The 18,881-nt window shown below is 40.5% G+C and overlaps 2 protein-coding genes across 2 annotated transcripts; one reads left to right on the top strand and one right to left on the bottom strand.

Moving 5' to 3' along the window:
• Nucleotides 1-2,512: 2,512 nt before the first annotated feature.
• Nucleotides 2,513-6,368, bottom strand: LOC135942840 (bromodomain-containing protein 3-like). Its single transcript, XM_065489170.1, has 10 exons — nucleotides 5,940-6,368; nucleotides 5,108-5,746; nucleotides 4,954-5,049; nucleotides 4,781-4,896; nucleotides 4,596-4,725; nucleotides 4,139-4,379; nucleotides 3,897-4,082; nucleotides 3,667-3,834; nucleotides 3,325-3,483; nucleotides 2,513-2,706 (listed from the first exon to the last, which is right to left on the bottom strand). The coding sequence occupies exons 1-10, from the start codon at nucleotides 6,366-6,368 to the stop codon at nucleotides 2,513-2,515; spliced, it is 2,358 nt and encodes a 785-aa protein (XP_065345242.1).
• Nucleotides 6,369-15,484: 9,116 nt separating this feature from the next.
• On the top strand, nucleotides 15,485-18,421 carry LOC135942830 (homeotic protein female sterile-like). The gene is made up of 9 exons (XM_065489161.1): nucleotides 15,485-15,871; nucleotides 16,062-16,694; nucleotides 16,753-16,854; nucleotides 16,910-17,055; nucleotides 17,113-17,339; nucleotides 17,397-17,573; nucleotides 17,633-17,809; nucleotides 18,186-18,293; nucleotides 18,351-18,421. The coding sequence occupies exons 1-9, from the start codon at nucleotides 15,485-15,487 to the stop codon at nucleotides 18,419-18,421; spliced, it is 2,028 nt and encodes a 675-aa protein (XP_065345233.1).
• The last annotated feature ends 460 nt before the right edge of the window (nucleotides 18,422-18,881 follow it).

The raw sequence follows: 18,881 nt of genomic DNA, 5'->3' as shown, positions 1-18,881 counted from the left end.
AATTGTAGAAACACAATTCCATTAGGCCTGAGAAATATTCATCCTGTGGTAACGTGGTTGCCAATCATTTATGATTAATTGTAATCGCAATTAATTTGTCAATTATCAAGTGAAGTTTTTCACAATTTTGTCCTTCTGATAAATTTCTTATATTAAAGCTGAACGACATTTTTTTCCTTATCAACGAAAAGCAGCCCTTTACACTATTCAATTAAGTTTCTGAACGTCTGATGGCTAAAAAGTCCTATATTTTGAAGACTTTTTTAACGTTCCTTCTTGCAACAACAATAGGAAACACAGATTGATAATTTTACACCACAGTGCCCATAGGAAAAGCTTCAATAAGAGGATACGATTAGCAGCTCTTTCACACCGGTTTTTGTCATGCTTCGGCTAAAATCCTAATTCTGTCAGGATACCTGAGAAGCTCCGATCATCTAAAGTGGATTTTCTAAATTTCTGTACGAAAGCGGTGATTTTAAACATTGATCTCTTCCTTGGTCCGCTCATTTTTGTTATTTCAAACACACGATTTTTTGCATAATTTTACACGCGCTCTGGCTGAGCTTGCCAGTGAATAATTAAAATCGAGAAATCGAGTTACCTCTGATTGAAGAAAATCTGTTATTGTGCTTATATCCTGACAAAAATAAAATTATCAATATGCCCAGAATAAAACTCTTTAAATGACACTTCAAGTTTTGAGGGCTTCGGAAAAATTGTCAATGGCACGCCTTCAATAAAATTAAAAAATTTCAATGAATGGATTAGTTAATTTTGTGATTATGTTTCATCCTAACAATAAGAGAGAGAGAGAGAGAGAGAGAGAGAGAGAGAGAGAGAGAGAGAGAGAGAGAGAGAGAGAAGTAATTTACTTTTTTACTCGATCGAGAGGAGTCACCGGGCGCTTCGAATAAAAAGAAGAATATATAATAAAACAAGTGGCTCGTCGCCACTTGGCGCTGCGCGGCCCGCCGTGTGGCCCTGCGGGCGATGGACCGCCGCGACGGCGGGCGCGCGCACCGAAAGGCAAATCGAGCGCCTCTGCAGCGCCGTGTAACAATGCACCTCTGCGCGCTGCCGCGCAAAATCGTCGAAAGGCAAATCGAGCGCCTCCGCAGGAAGCGTTAAACTGCACCTCCGCTCAAGCGCAGCGCAAAATCGTCGGAAACCGAGTGTGCGCCGCCGCACCACGACCAAAAACACCGCCGCTTCCCGCTCGCTTCGCGAAATTTTGTCGAAAAGCGATTCGTGCGGCGCTGCACCGCACACTGCGGAAATTTCCGCCCCGCAGGCTTGCCAAAATCGAAAGTGCGCCGCCGCATTGCCAAAGTATCACAAAAGTTGCGAAAGAAACGAAAAAATCGCATAAAACCTATTCTCAGGTACATCGACCTGAGGAAGGTCGGTGGCGGCGGGGGTTGAAAATCAACTCAAAGTGCGGCCAATTGTGGCAAAAAGTGCGAAAAATGCCTCAAAAAACGGCCTCTGGAGGGAACTCAGGTCGGGCGACCCTGAAAAAGGTCGTCAGGGTACCGCCCATGAGAGTAGAAGCGATTCTCTGTCCAACGAGGGGTCGTGGTTGAAGGTAGCACACGCGGTCGATTTTTGCGAATAAAAAACTGTTCTTGACCTCTCAGCTTTGTCGAGAATGAAGCAAAAAACCCGAAAATCCGCGATTTTAATTTTTCTATGGGCCCGAAAAATATGAAAATCGAGTTGGTCATCGAGGTTGGTCACTTGCGTCGGGCAGATATGGTGGCTAAAGATTATGGGCCTTTGTTTTCGAAAAATCGACTTTCCCATGTATTTCTAATGGGACAAATCGAAAAACCACGTTTTTGCGTCTTCAAACCTATAGGTTTTTTCGAATTTTGCTCCGACTTTGCCGCAATTGGTCTCAAAAGATAGCTAATTAAATTTATAAACTTTTTAATTGATACGATTTTTGATTTAGGTCCCCGATTTCGAGATTCAGCGGCCGAAAGACGCGGCATGTCGAAAAATCACGAATTTCGCTATTCACATGCCAGTCAAATTTTATGATTCAAAGTTGATGAAACTCGCATAAAATGAACTTCACCTGATACCTAGGTGGCATATCCCAACAAAATTGGTTAAGCTGCGATTTTTTTTTTTTTTTTAATTTGGACTAATTCGGCAAAAATGGCGCCGCGAACTCAAAAATGGTCAAATTTTGAAAACTCGAGGCGAGGAGACCAGCGGCGTCGAGGCCCAATTTTTGACGCAAAAAAATCCACGATCGGTCTCATAGGGCCCCGGCCAGTCCCAAAAAAACACCATTTTGGAATGTCACGGCGCGCGATGTTTCGCCTTTAAAAATTCATAACTCCGGCCCCGTTCGTGCTACATGGCGCAACCAGTGTTCGTTAAACTCGCCGCAAAATTCTGCCTCGGATTCGCCCTTTTTTCGCCCCCTGGGACCCCTTCACCCCCCCAAAACCCCGAAAAATCAGTCAAAAGTTCATATTTTTTTAAAAAAAAAATTGCCCTATGGGGGCTGCGGCGGTTTCGCCCTGCGGACCCTCGTCCTGGCGCCGATTTGGCGATTTTTTAACCCGCAAGCATAGGGACGCGGGTCGGTCGCGGGGGCGCCGCGGGGCTCCTCCGCGGGTTTCGGCCGGAGGCGCAACGTTTGGCGCGGGTCGCGCCTTCGGCGCTCCAAGCAAGGCCAACTGTCATATTCTATGTAATTGAATGCGTGGCTTTTTTATACTGAAAATTTTCGCGACTATTCACTGGAACTTTTTGGTCTTTTAAGCAGTTAAATACCAGGAGTAAATTAACGAGATTTAAACTTTTTCTTACCATTTTTGATGATTTAAAATTTCAAAGAGAGCAGTGCGAGCAAGAGAGACCAAAACCACATATATAGCACGGGAGAGAACACGTAACAATAAGGACTACAAAAACAAAAGCTATGAAAATATGCTGCTTTCATGCCAGACTTTAATAGATAAAATGCGCATGACGAACAATATGGTTGCCAAGTGCCTGAATGTTCAAACCTGAGCTTTTCCCTTCAAATAAAATAAAAGGGAAACACACGGCTACATAAGATATTAAATCTGCTTTGAGGATTAAATAATATTAAATTCATGCAATTATGTCATAATGGTCTTTATTTCTTGCTTTTTGCAGTTTATTTACTAAAATTGTTTTTTTTATTACATTTACGTGTCTACACTCGACATAATATATGAAACGTAAAAAATATTGCAGTATTGGTCTAGTTAACTCGAGAACATTTATAACTTTTATTTTCTTTCATTCCTAAAAGATCAGCCTATGTATGCCAATTACTCTCCGGTTGTGTGTTAAGTGTTCGTGGGAAGCTTCGTGTGGAAGAATCTGAAGAACTCGACGAGTCACTGGAGCTTGATGAGTCAGAGTTTGACGACGAAGCAGGCAATTGGATCATGGCTTTTCCAGTTCCCACTTCTATGCCCTTTTTATTGCCACCTATTAGCAATCAAATGGAAGCGAACAAAAGGTGATTTTAAGTAAATTAATTCCAAATATATGAGGAGAACATAGAACTAAAATTTATAGAGTGCAAACATGTATGAACAGATTGGGAAACACAAGAAATTGATGCATTTCATGGCAAATAATTGTAAATTTTAAGTATATAGATAGACTTACAAGTCTTTGGGGATTCCTTCTTCTGGCAAGAAGAAATGTGAGATTCCATTGCTTGAAGTGTTGATAGCTTCAGAACATCCAAATCAAGCTCAAACTCGCTACAGTTTGAAACCATCAGCGACGGTTCTCTGGACATGATGATCTGGACCACTTCGGCCAGATTTTCAGCTGGATTGAAATTTTTGTAATAGTTTCAACACTTATATATCTCACACAAGTTCTTAACATACGTGGTAACTTTTGCAGATCTAAATTTATTTTAAATTTTTCTTCGTAAGACATAGGCTTCACGTCGACCTCGTCTTCAGATTCCCCAAATGGCGTGGCACTAGGAGGAGGGATTTGGCCTGCAGCATTCTCCTTGCTGGGGCTAGCAGGTTTGCCCTGAGGTTTGGTAGGTAGAGCACCAGAAACACCTACAATCAACCAATTCTGTAAGTTCAAGACAGCAAAATCGATTTGGCAGAACTACCAGGCACTGCAGTCGAGGGTACACATCCAGCTTTGCCCTTTGCCTCAGGCTTGGGGGTTGAAGTGATGAAAGAACCAGCAGGCTGCTCGTCCTTAGGAAGTAGCTCATAGTGGTGGGCACCATACCTGGCTTTGTCATCGCTTTCTGGTTTGCTAGGACCTGCAGAGAGAATTTTCTTCTTTTTCTGCTCTCTGCGCTTCTGTCTTTTAAGAACTTTAAGTTCTTCCTGCAACAATTTCATCTGCAAAATGATGAAACATAAACTGAATGCATTCATCTTTGACCAGGAAATTTTTGTTCAGTAAAAACACTTTAATTATTGAGAGCAATTTTTCTCTACAGAAAAAAACGGCAGAGAAAATCTACAACCACACTCAAATGACGCGCATTGCAGGAATTAATTCATCATATTAACTCCTATAATATAGCATTACTATATCGATGTGTTCGCCCTAACCTTGTTCTCGAGACGGTGGAGCTTATTATGTGCATCGTCATCATCTACGCTCTCAGATGAACCTGCCTTGGCTTCACCGAAAGGTTCTTCAAATGGCGCTACAAGCAAATCAGCAGGAATTTTAGCGTATCTGTAACCTAACAATTAAAACAAGGAAATGGTCACTAACGTTGCAATAGTATTACCTGGCCTCAAACACCTTCTTATGAATCTCGGCCATCGTGCTACAGTTTTTGATCATGAGTCTAACATCAAGAGCAAATTCTTCTGCGCTCCTATATTCTCGGTTGTTGAACTTTGCCTAGAAACAACAACTACAATTCGCCCAAGAACTAAAAGTATTAGACGTAATTTTTACCCTCACTGTTTCTAGATCCATGGGTGTTTTTATATGGCAATTATAAAGTTCTAGGAGCTCGGTGTCGACAGGTTTGTGGAACGGCCAAGCAAAAAACTGAATAACATAAATTAATATCACCATACAGACTTTAAATTATAGCCCAGGGTCTTACCGAGTGCTTGTTTGGAAAGAGCTCTTGGAGAATATTGTGGCAGATCATCATTGAGTCGGACATTGGACCCCCTCTTGCTTTTTTGGCCTCCGCATTGATGTTAGTGGTGTCTTTTTTTCTCTTAAGACCTTTCTTCGCCTGGTCAGGAGGGACCAGCGCGGTCTGGGGTACCGTCCTGCTAGGTGCTGGCCCCTGCATGACCAATGGCAGCATCGAGGTCATTTGAGGCGCTATGTTGCTAGGAGCTGGTGGAAGGTGAGCGGCAGCACTAGCAGGTTTTCCTGCAGACGGACCATAATCGGACTCTGATTGTGAGGTGGAAGAGACTGAGCTGGTTCTGCTTCTGCCTGCCCATCCACGTGGTTTTGCACGCCTTCCTCTCTTTTTTGGAGCTGATGGCAAGTCCAGCAGATCAACTTCCTCCTTTGGCATTCGACTGAGTTTGCTGAGGAACAATTTTTCTAGAGTCTTAGCCATGCGAACCACATCGTCGTCTGGGTTGATGTTGTACTTATAACAATTTGTGAATATAGTTTTCATGTCATCAATACATTCATTCGCACTATGATAATAGTTGTCCTCTAGTCTCTTTTTCACCGTTCCCATGTCCATTGGAGTTTTGATAATTACGTGATAATCCTAAAAAGATAATGAACATTAGACATGTTTGAATAACTATTTTTTTAAAAGAATAATTGATTGCCAAAGTGTTTTAATTTGTGTAAATATATGACAACTATTAATAGTATCTCTTTGAAGAAGAATAAAATTATCATAGATGTATGGCTAAGATGTTATCATTACAATAGGATGAGGAAGCATAATTACTCACAGTTAGATTGAGCGCTTCGGCGTCTACGGGCTGCAAGAATGGCCACGAATATTGATGATCCCACAGAGAATTTATAACGTTATTCAGAAGATACTGAAGCTGATTTGTGCGTCTCCCAGCAGGTCTGTCTGGAGGTGGCACAGTCGAAGGATTAGCAACACCATGAGTGATTTCCATTTGTGTGTCTAAGGAGGAAGATTGTGGAGCAGCCTGCTGTTGGCTGGTGCTGAAGCTAGAATTAGCCTGGATGTTTGGTGCTCTAGATGTGGAAGCTGTCATGCTGTCTTGCATGGTCGTCTGCGCCTGAGTGATAGGAAGCCTTTCAGTACCACCAAAATTGGCAGCTGTTCCGCTGGTTGAATTGGCAGAGTGTGGGCCAGACTCCATATTTGCAGGCGATGGCGTAGCACTACCGGAGTTTCTCGACATGAATGGGCGAATTAAACTTTACGAATCCTTAAAACAAATTAAAAAATACAGATATTAACAGTTGGGCGCTTGTTTACAAGAGGTTAACTTCCATAATTGGATATAATTGAATTATAAAATAGTTTGAAAGGACTCTTGTTACAATCAGAGAACCAAGAGAGGTATAATTAATATTCACGCACTGGCTATATTTGCCATATTTGCAGCCCAGAAAAAAGACGGCTGATGAGGCTATTGGCTCTAAATTAAATCCGGAATAAAATAAATTTTGATTTCTGGAATATACTTCAATTTTCTTGCACTTGTTCTAGCGGATACTTTTGATTTAATGCGACAAAAAATATGAAGATACGTCTCTTGTGTCTTGTGCAGCCAGTTTCGGTGTTTCATTTTTTCTACTCATGGAAGAGCTTATCATTTCGAATCAGCATTGTTATAATATCTCGCATTTGGGCCAGAAATAGATATCATTTAAATATTTGAGAGGAATGAAACGAATAGCGAAAGGAATGAATAACTTCAATGTAACGACGCACATTCCATCCAAATTTGTAGAACGACGTGCGTTTTACTATTCTTAATAAAAATGTTTGAGACTATAAAGCGGTGGCACTATTTGATCTTTTAAGCAGTTAAATGCCAGGAGTAAATGAACGGGATTTAAAAATTGTTCTCACCACTTTTGATGATTAGTGCAAGAGAGAAAAACAACGTATAGCACGTGAGAACACCAAACAATGACCATAGAAGCTGAAGCTGCGCTGCTTAATGCCAGACTTAAAAGCAGATTAGTCTGCTAGTGCGCATGGCGAGCGACATGGTTGCCAGGTTTTTTTCCTCTACGTTCAAATCTGAGCATTTTTCCTTCATTCATATAAAATGATTCAAAATCTTAGGGCTATTAGGGTACAAAAAAGTACTTTTATTTGCTTCTCACCTATTCAAAATATTAAAAATTGATGCTAATAAAACTGTGCATCTCGGCTAAAAAGACTTTCGTTTCTTTCGCAACTTTTGTGATACTTTGGCGGTGTGGAGCTGCACTTTCGATTTTTTACCAATTTTTTACCAAGCCCGCGGGGCGAGAATTGTGCGGTTTGGCGCCGCACGAATCACTTTTCGACAAAATTTCGCCAAGCGAGCGAGAAGCGGCGGTGTTTTTGGTCGTGGTGCGGCGACGCGCGACGCACACTCGGTTTCCGACGATTTTGCGAAGCGCGCGAGCGGAGGTGCGGTTGTACGCTGCGCTGCGGAGGCGCTCGATTTTCCTTTCCACGATTTTGCGCGATAGCGCGGTGGTGCAGCTTTACGTTTCGCTGCAGAGGCGCCAGGTTTACATTTTGACGATTTTGCGCGGCGGCGCGCAGAGGTGCAGCGTTACACGGTGCTACGCAGGAGCGCTCGATTCGCCTTTCGGTGCGCGCGCCCGCTGTCGCGGCGGTCCATCGCCCGCAGGGCGGCGGGCCGATCGCGGCCCGTCGGCGCGCGCAGCGCCAAGTGGCGACGAGCCACTTGTTTTGGTCAATATATCGTGACGTATAATTTGCATTACTCTTAACTAATTGTGTCTTTTGCATCGTAAAAACAAACTCTTGACACTCGTACGCCAATCCAAAGAGAGCTTTTTGTTTCCCACATTCAGACGCCATATTGCATCTGCGCAGTGGGAACCAATTTTATCACGCATCTGGCACCTGCTGGCAGATCGTATGACTGCGTTTGTCTTTGCATATAAGGGACCTTTTTTAAAGAAACTACTCATTTCTCCAGACGTCAGTCATAAATTAAAGATGGCGGACCTTTTAATAAATTTTTCCGATCGTTTTCTGGACGGAAATCCATTAATTTTAAATTAGATTGACTTGTTATGTTAATCAGACTGTTTTTTTAAGGGAAAAATTACAAAATGGTGGAGTGTTGACGTGTCCTTTAATATATAGATTTTGTTGTTCATTGTTTCAAGCCATTCTGTATTTTAATTTTGATTTATTTAATTTCATCAGAGGAAATATGCAAATTTTAAATATAGAGCGATCATCTTGCAGCTTTCTTGCCGAAAGTTTCAACCTGAAATAATTTAAAGTCAGAAGAACGCAAAACACCAGAAATTTGTCGAGTTCATTTTGTGTCTGACATTTTAGCCGTGTGTCTCTACCAGAGATCCGTCACAATGAAAAAAAATAACTACAAAAAATGATTTCTATATGATAAAGAGTTTAAATTCCTTGCCGGGTTGGTTCTTACAAGAGCCAAATTTCGGCGCAAATTTAATTAACAAATTAAATTAAATCTAGCATCACCTTCCGCAGCGCACAGGTCAGCAGGAAAGTGATCAAAATTCAATATTTCTACAGTAATTTATTTTAAACTTTATTGTAAATTACATTAACAGAAAATAGTAAAAGTACAAATTTTTACTGGATATTAACGAATTTTGTGAAACAATTCAATTACTCAGAAATACACCAGTTACATAAACCTTGAGTGTTCGAAGCCGCAAAAAGATCAGTCAAGCCATTCGCCGTAGAAACGTTGGAAAAGATGTTATATTTTGAAAAAATAGTTTTTCACGATTCTAAGGAGATTATGGCTGAACCGAATTTGGTTTTCAAAAGAAAGCAAATTAAGTGTAGAATGCGCAGTAGCTAGATTGAGTCTGAACTCGCAGCGGAAGTGCCTTCAAATTAAATTTATTATCGACACCGACGGATGCGCCTGCATCTGTAGGCGGCTTTGCGCACTACTGAATCTATTGCGTTTTTAAACTGATTGAAATTTTTTAAGTAAAGTGTATGTTTTGAAGGGGGATTCACGGGATAGTGCCATGTCCTTTTAACCATATCAAAAATCTTGAGATTTTGCAAGATTTCGCGTCTTCCAATCCGAGCAATGACGGTGGTGTTGTCGCTGAAGTCAATTTTGGGTAGGTTAATGTAGAGCTTTTCCAGGAGCGGCGCTGACAAAATGCTCGAAAAAGCGACTTCATCGGGGCAATCAGGTCTGCAATGAATTAAAAATTAGAATAAAAGGCTAATAAACTGAAACTTTGTCATATCATTGAATTTATATAACGGATATTTCTATTCCTGTTTTATTATTTTTAGTTCTAATTATAAAGACTGCAAAATAAAAACAGGATAATGGATATATTTTTCTAATAAAAGGGGAAACATCATCTAACGAAAAAAAAATCATGCTGGGATCAATATTAAAATGCAAATGATAGCATGTCCCCTTCTGCGTATGAATATATGAAGCATACCATACCAAAGAGGTAGGAGCATTCTACCGAAAAAAATTATTCATATTTGTAAATGAATTGCTTACCCTAGATAGTAACGGCCAGTTCCTGCATCAGTCCACCATTCAAATTGTTTGAGTTGGCGCATCGCATCAACAGGTGCATCATTCCCAACCAAAGTGCAAAAATTTAATTCCAAGGACTGAAGATTAGGACAGAGGCTGAAGACTTCGCTGAAGGTCATCTTCTCCTTGATCGTAATACCCTTTAGGGCCAACTCCAGAAGACTCTGCCCGTTTCTTCTCATGAAACACCTTAATGCGTGCGCCGATTTTTCGCCGCAAACAATTCTTGCGTATTTTATTTGTGGAAGGTACGGAAACTCGACCATTTCTTCAATATCCTCCACATAAGAGGAATCAAACTAGAACAATAAAATTGTTATTAATTTTTTAAAACATTGCTTAATTTTAGAAGTGTAATTAAAAAGGAAACAAATTCTTACGGATATTTCGTTCAGTTTGTCAGCAAAGTGTTGTGCCAGAAAAAACTCATGATTTTTTAACGGCTCAAGGCTCAATTCAATGTATTGCGTAATATTTTCACATTTCGGGTCTTCTGGCATCGTAGTTTCCATATCCAGGTGCAGCTGACCAGGGTAGATTGACGTCTTGATGTTGACATACACAAAGGCATCCGTGAAGGTGGCATTTGGAAGTTCCTCATCGTCGTATACGACATTCGTCGCTGTGATGCTTTTCAATTTTTCGCATCGACGAGAGACGTCCAAAATTCCTGAGAAAGGGACACAAACTTGTTTTATCTCAAGGATGGCCAAATTTTTGAGCTGAATAATCGAAGCCAACTCGCGTTCTCCAAGCGAATATTTATTAAAATCCATTAAATCTTTGATGTTTAATTCCTTGAGGTTCGGAGTGTTCGACCCTAAGCTCCGGATGAACTGGAAATTATTCATAAATTTTAAATTAGAATTAAGCATTTAAAACGTATTTACCTCTTGAAAGCGAGAGTTGGACAAACCAGAGCCTCTGTAGTACATCTTCAGATCACTGGTGTCAAGTTTTGTGTAGGATTTCGAGTTGATCAAGCAAGGCAGAATTGCCCACATTTTGTCACAGTGATTTTCTTGGTCATCATATTCAAAATAATGTTTCTCTGCCTTTTGAAACACTTCGTGAAGCATCTTCTGGCGAAGAGGCTCTGAAAATGTATTAATTTGTCCTATTCAATCTTTTTTTTTTGTTGTACGATTTATCATATATTTTATTCATTTTTTAATCTCTACTCAGCACATCCCGTGGGCAATGTGCTAACCGCCAAGCTTGGGCCCAACGGCCATCTTTTTGCGTCCCCGCACCGAGGTGGTTTTATTTAAATGTCAGGCATAAAACCCTAGGATAGGGGTTTAATGGCGGAACTTTATAATAGCATTTAAAATTTTTAGTTTGGTCTAATCTGTTGACATTTCTGTACTTACGAATGACGATTTTAACGTAATCCTTGTCATATTTCTCGATGTTGTCACACACAGATTGGATAGCCAGGTCCAATAGGCTGGGTGGCTCCTGTAAAAAAAAGATAATTTGGTTTTTAAGCAACTGCAAAAAGGGCAAACACGCCACACCATTAAGGGTGCACTCTATTAGTACAAAAATTGGTGCCGTCCAACCTATAGACCGATATCGAAATACTGTATAGCCGGCGGCACATGCTCTGCAAAAGGCGTGCTTTAACGCAGGAACAAATTCAACTCCGCGGCACCTCAAAGATTTATATTATTAACGGACAAGTGGCTTTTAGCTCTGCTTTGGCCTGTGGGCGTCCAAAGAGCCGCTCCCACACTCAACCTCCGCGGCCTAAAACGCTGCTCGAGTCCTCGAACCTCATGTTCGTCGGGCGCCTTTTGCCCTGCAAGCGACTATCACCGTCGAGGAATATTGAATTTTTTCATTCAAATTTTAAATTTGCCTGTTATAGTACGCTCCGCAAAAACCGGCGCAAACCTCCCTGCGCTGCACGGCACATCTGAGCGCAGCGCAAGGCGAGAGTTTAAAATTGTCGCTATGAGCGTCGTCAAATGGGCCAGGGAGATAATTCTCGGTGAAACGGCCCGCAGATCCATATTTCGTGATATTTAGGAAGCCTTCAACAATGTCGCATCGTAAAGTGGCATATTCAACTGAAATCTCAGTTAAAGTGAAGAAAAAGTTGAAATTTTTCCTTTATTTTTTAAAGAAATTCCGCCTAAATTAATTCCCTGTGTTTCGAAAAATGGTCCGATTTTCAAAACCGCATACGGGTGCATCGACTTGGACCAGATAAATCACCCACGAGCCCACGGAACCCTGGCCAGGCCCGCGCGCCCAAAATATTTTGAAAAGTCACAAATCAAGTTTTTCCTCCTTTAAAAATTCATAACTCGTCTCCTATCAGTCGTACGGTAAAATATCAATGTTGGCTGTACTTGCCGCAAAATTCTACGTATATTAGTAATAATCAGGACCCCCGCCTGCCCCCGCCACCCGCCACACCAATCATCTTAAATACAACAAATTATTTCACGCAAACCAAGTGAACAGGGAACCTCGGCTGCTTAATTGTACTTAAAAAACACCTCAAAATTATTAGCAGGCGCGGTTTTTAAATTTTCATCTCGTATAAATTAGAGCATGGAAATGAAATGCGAGTTTAAAAAACTATTATTACCATCTTTGTTGCTGTGCAGCGGGAGAGAGAACAAAAACACACGAAGCGAGCTGGTCGAGGGCGAAAACACGACTGCGAGTCTCCTCGCTTTTAGGGGAGAATCCATGAGCCTATTCTCTTTGCGCATGCTGAGTAAAAGGTTGACAGGTTATTATAAATTGGCGGCGGTCTCAAACGCCCTCGCTATGAACGGAGAAATCTTCCCTCCTTTTTCGCTGCGATGGTCATCCTATTTATCTTGTTGCATTCCAGCGTATTTTTTGTGATTTCACACAGCGTGCAGGGAAACAACAATAACCTTTCACACAATGCGACGGATCCCTTGACCAGGCCAGCCGCGTTTCCAGCAGCGCGGACAAAAGAGAGGTTGCTTGAATTCTGTCTCCTGCTCATTTAGTCGCATATTTTGCTCCACGCATTTACCCAATATCCAATTACTCCACGCCGTTAGTATCCAAATATAAAAATGGAATTTGATAAAATTAATTTTGGTGGTCAAATCAGCATTGCACGGCCCTTCAGGCCCTTGGCAACCATTGGGTGAGAGAGGGTTAAATTATGGAAAGACACCTAGTTAGCTTGGGCTTACAATTAGGTAGTAATCTGGTTTATTGCTAAAACATTGCTACCAACCAGACAACAATAAAGGTATATATCAATAAGATAATCAGGACTATGTCTGCAAAAATTTTCTTAACGTGGTCCAGGTCATGCATATCGAAGTTTTCACGAACAGTTTCGATAGCCACATCATCTAGACTGCATAGAACCTGTAAAAAAATAATTTGGTTAGTAAAATGAAAATAAAAATAATGTAACATGAAAGGCGCAGATCCATGTGACGGTGAGACTTTTTAGATACAGTGAGTCGGCAAAGTGCCAAAAGCGGCGGCGGCGGCGTCGGAAAAATGGCGAAAAGTGGCCCCGGGATCGACCTCAGGGTGGGGGTACCCAGAATAAGGTTGGCAGGGTTGGTCAGGACATTTAAATTATAAAAAAAAAACATATTGTGCTCTCATGTGTGGTGGAGACGAAAAATCGAAATAAATCCAATTTAATTGTGTTTAGAAGGAATAAGCCGTTTATATAGCGACTGGAATTAGGGAGTCAAGGAAAAGGAACGAGATTTACCATTTTCGGTGATTTCAGGAGAGAAAAACCAGGAGTATAGCACAGAAGACGATCGAACGAGAGAGTGGGCGCTGCTGCCCGCCTGCCTGACTCTAAAGCAGCTTTTATTGCCCTTCACTACCGGACGAGCGTTAAGGTTGCCAGCTTCCTTTTAATTCAAACGCGGGCTTTTTTCTTGAAATAAAAAAGGATCAAAATATTTTGGGAAAGGTTTCGAAACAAAAAACAATTTAGATCCTGAAAATAAAACAGAATAACGACATTTCTGTAATAAGCCGGGGACTGTCAACCGTGGATGCAACTTAAGCAACGAAATAAATATATCCAAGGATAAAGGGAAGAACAGGGAAGAGAGGATGGTGAATGGAGCGAGCCAGAAATCGGGTAAGAGGATTATAGCGCGCGCAGGTTTTGGAAAATAATAAATTTTGAAGAATGGTATGAGCAGTCAAGAAATGTTTTGTTAGTTTAAATTTTTTCTACAGTAGGAACTTTAGCTGAAATTTGAAGAAAAGCTTAAATTTTCCAGGTTGGCGTTTCACTTTCAGAGAAAATTGAATATTAAGCTTGCATGCTAGTCATATTGCCAGTTCAATCACTTGATTAGAAATCATTATTTATTTCACCCAAAGAGAAATTTAGCTCATAAATCACTCATCATTAATTGGACAGACCGCATCAAAAGGAATCAAAATCATGCGAAAAAATCATGTTTGTAGAAATTGGATAAAAATCTAAACTTTAATTGTTTGATATACCTATGATTTCAGTATTGGTCCTTGCCGCGCCTTGGTCTGCAGTCGCGTTCGCGCGTTGGAGCAGTTCAGGTTGAGGAATTTCACGACACAATGAAGTGTTATTACTGGAATATGCGGGGTTTTGCCATCCCTGCAAAAAGCCTGTTACACTGAACAAAAAGTTGTGATTTTTTAGCACTGTAGTATAAAAAAGCAAGCCAGCCGCAAGATGAGCCGACAAAATTATGTTTTTAGTTGCAAGTATCCGTCAGTTGCCGGATCGAGGGTTTTCAACCATAGTCTTATCAGCCCAGATGCAGTTTTTCTCAACTTTTTTTTTTAAAAAAAAATGGAAGAGTTTAAGTAAATGAGATTAATTTTACGTATTATAAATTCCCTAAAATTGTGGACTATTTTGTTTGAAGGAAATATGAGCTCAGATTGGAACGTAGAGGAACCTGGCAACCATGTCGCTCGCCATGCGCACTGGCAAACTAATCTGCTTTAAAGTCTGGCATGAAAGCAGCATAACTTCAGCTTCTATATGGTCTTTGTTTGGTGCTCTCACGTGCTATACGTTGTTTTTCTCTCTCGCACGCATCATCAAAAGTGGTGAGAACAATTTTTAAATCCCGTTCATTTACTCCTGGCATTTAACTGCTTAAAAGATCAAATAGTGCCAGCGTTTGATAGTCTCAAACATTTTTATTAAGAATAGTAACGCACGACGTTCTACAAATTTGGATGGAATGTGCGTCGTTACATTGAAGTTATTTATTCCCGTAGCTTTGCGGTTCATTCCTCTCAAATATTCAAAATGATTTCTTTTTTGGGCCCAAATACGATTTTATGGATTTTATACTTATGATTTGAAATTGATTATTCTCACCAATAGAAATAATGATGCACCGAATCTGGCAGCACAAGAGACGCATCTTCATATATTTTGTCGCGTTAAATCAAGTAGTCGCTAGAATGAGCGCAAGATATTTCAAGAATTCCAGAATTTTTTATTTTTTTCTGGGTTCATTATTTAGCTTTCAGCCACGTCAACCTTCTTTTTTTTCTGAGCTGCAACTAGCTAGTGCATGAATATTAAATATGCCTCTATTAATCCTTTCAAAATATTATATAATTCAATTTTATCCAATTGAAAGCAAACCTCGTAGACAAGTGCCCAACTGTTAATATATGATTTTTATTTTGTTAGGGCTTCATGTAGCGCATTTGGCCCATTCATCTCGAGAAACTCCGGTAGTGCTACGCCATCGCCTGCAAATATGGAGTCTGGTCCATACTCTGCCAATTCAACCAGCGGAACAGCTGCCAATTTTGGTGGCACTGAAAGGCTTCCTATCACTCAGGCGCAGATGACCACGCAAGACAGCATGACAGCTTCCACATCTGGAGCACCAAACATCCAGGCTAATTCTAGCTTCAGCATGACCAGCCAACAGCAGGCTGCTCCCCATTCCTCCTCCTTAGACACACAAATGGAAATCATTCATGGTGTTGCTAATCCTTCGACTGTGCCACCTCCAGACAGACCTGGGAGACGCACAAATCAGCTTCAGTATCTTCTGAAAAGAGTTATAAATTCTCTGTGGCATCATCGTTGTTCGTGGCCATTCTTGCAGCCCGTAGACGCCAAAGCGCTCAATCTAACTGTGAGTAATTATGCTTCCTCATCCTATTGTAATGGTAACATCTTAGCCATAAATCTTTGATATTTTAATTCTTCTTCAAAGAGATACTAATAATTGTCATATATTTACACAAATTAAAACACTTTGGCAACACAATTATTCTTTTAAAAAATAGTTATTCCATCATGTCTAATGTTCATTATCTTTTTAGGATTATCACGAAATTATCAAAACTCCAATGGACATGGGAACGGTGAAAAAGAGACTAGAGAACAACTATTATCATAGTGCGAATGAATGTATAGATGACATGAACACTATTTTCGAAAACTGTTATTTGTACAACAATCCGCAAGACGTTGTGGTTATCATGGCTAAGACTCTAGAAAAATTGTTCATCAGCAAACTCTGTGGAATGCCAAAGGAGGAAGTTGATCTGCTGAATTTGCCATCAGCTCCAAAAAAGAAACGAAAGCCGAGAAAACCACGTGGATCGGCACACAGAAGAAGAACCAACTCAGCAGTCTTGTCTTCCACCTCAGAATCAGTGTCAAATTATGGTCCATCTGCAGGAGTTCCCGCTAGTGCTGCCGCTCACCTTCCACCAGCTCGTCAAATGACCTCGATGCTGCCATTGGTCATGCAGGGGCCAGCACCTAGCATGACAGTACCCCAGACCGCGCTGGTCTCTCCTGGCCAGGTCGAGGCGAAGAAAAGCCTTAAAAGAAAAAAAGAACCCACGGACATCCATCCGCAGGCCAAAAAAGCAAGAAGGGGTCCAATGTCCGACTCAATGAAGATCTGCCACGAAATTCTCCAAGAGCTCTTTTCAAAGAAGCACTCGGTAAGACCCTGGATGACTGTAATTTCAAGTCTGTATGGTGATATAAATTGATATTCAGGCTTTTGCTTGGCCGTTCTACAAACCTGTCGACACCGAGCTCCTAGGACTATATAATTATCATTCCATTATAAAAAAACCCATGGATCTAGGAACAGTGAGGGTAAAAATTACATCTAATACTTAGTTTTTGGGCGAATTACAGCTGTTGTTTTTAGGCAAAGTTAAACAATCGAGAGTATAGGAGCATAGATGAATTTGCTTATGATATAAGACTCATGATCGACAACTGTTACAAGTTCAATCCTCCTGATCATGAGGTAGTCAATATGGCCAAGGATCTTGAGGAGGTGTTTGAGACCATGTAATACTAATGCCACGTTAGTGAAAATTCTCCTGTCTAATTGTTCGGTTATTACAGATACGCTTATATTCCTGCTGAAATGCTTGTAGCGCCAGTTCACGTCGAAGAACCTGTCGGTGAAGGTTCATCTGTGAGCAAAGATGATGATGTCGACAAACGTGCACATAATAAGCTCCGCCATCTCGAGAGCAAGGTTAGCGCTGTCAGCACTTCAACACCCAAGCCTGAAGCTAAGGGCAAAGCTGGAAGAGGTGCTGGAGGTGTACCCCTGAATGCAGGGCCTGGTATGTTCTGTCAATACAATTTTGCTGTCTTGAACTTACAAAATTGGTTGATTGTAGGTGTTTCTGGTGCTCTACCTGCCAAACCTGCTGACCCTCGCAAGGCGAATGCTGCAGGCGCAATCCCTCATCCTCCTAGTGCTGCGCTATTTGTGAAATCTGAAGACAAGTTCCACGTGAAGCATGTGTCTTACAAAGAAAAGTGTAAATTAAACTTAGATATGCAAAAGTTACCACGTATGTTTAGCACTCATGTAAGATAAAGTATTGAAACCACTAACAAAATTTCAATCCAGCTGACGAAATGGCCAAAGTGGCCCAGATCATCAAATCCAGAGAACCGTCACGACTGAGGGTTTCAAACACTGATGGCGACATAGAGATTGATTCCGATGCTCTGAAGCCATCAACACTTCGAGAACTGAAATCTTACATTGCTTCTTACTTGAGGAAGAAATACCAAGGAAGAAATTGTAAGTCTAAACTTGAAATTTGCAATTATTGGTCATGAAATTCATTCATTTTTTGCTTCTGTATTTTTCATCTGTTCATATACATATTAATGCTTGTTCTCTAAAAGCTTTAGTTATATTTTCTCCTCTTAATGTTTGGAATTATCTCTTGAGGCCAATGAGTAGATGATAACATTTATAAAATCACATTTTATTCGCTTCCAAATTGGCTTTTGACAATGAGTTGAAAGGTAAAGAAACGTTCAAAATATGACAACTCATCTGCATGGTCTTTTCCCCTGCAATAGTTCATATCATCTTCCCGGTTTTAGTGTCATTTTTTGCTTCGTTTATCAAAATGTTGTAACTTTCATTTAAACTTTTATATTTTTTTCAGATGATAAAATAGTACCAAAGTCGAAAGATGAGCAACTGCAAGAATTGTTGAAAAAAGTGCAAGAAGTGAAAGGCCAGCTGGAAAGCGCGAAAATGGCGCTTAAGAAAGGTACTTCAGATAAAATTGATGCGATGTTTGCAGCCTCTAACATTTCATTGCTAATAGATGACAAGGGCATAGGACGAGTGGGAATTAGCGGTCAGCATGGACAACCCATGAGCCAATCATCTGCTTAGTCATCAAGCAGTTCAGACCCTGACTCCAGTGACTCGTATAAAGGTCTTCAGATTCTTCCATACAAAGCTTCCCACGAACACAAAAAGCGCTTAACATTCACCTGGAATAAATGGCGCAAAGACTGATCTTTTAACGATTGGTGGTACTGTTCTACTGCCATATTTTTTTACGTTTCGTTTATAGATATTTATTACAGTGTGTCAATAAGTGTAGAAACCTAAATATAAAGAAAACAAACAATTTTAGATTTTAGAATATGAACTGAAAAACAAGTGTGTAAATATATAAAGACCATATGAAATATTTGCAAAAAATGAATATAATTGAATCCTCAAAGCAAATTTTAATATCCAACCTCTAATTTAAACCTTTTACGGTTGTTACAAGAGAAAAATATCAATAATTAGAGGCACTTTGTAATTAAAAATATTTTATTTTCAAACATTAAATGACTTTAAA

This window comes from Cloeon dipterum, chromosome 1 (assembly GCF_949628265.1).
Source record: "Cloeon dipterum chromosome 1, ieCloDipt1.1, whole genome shotgun sequence".
Lineage (NCBI taxonomy): Eukaryota > Metazoa > Arthropoda > Insecta > Ephemeroptera > Baetidae > Cloeon > Cloeon dipterum.
The sequence above is the reverse complement of the archived record's forward strand: the minus strand, read 5'-3'. Positions and strand labels throughout refer to the sequence as shown.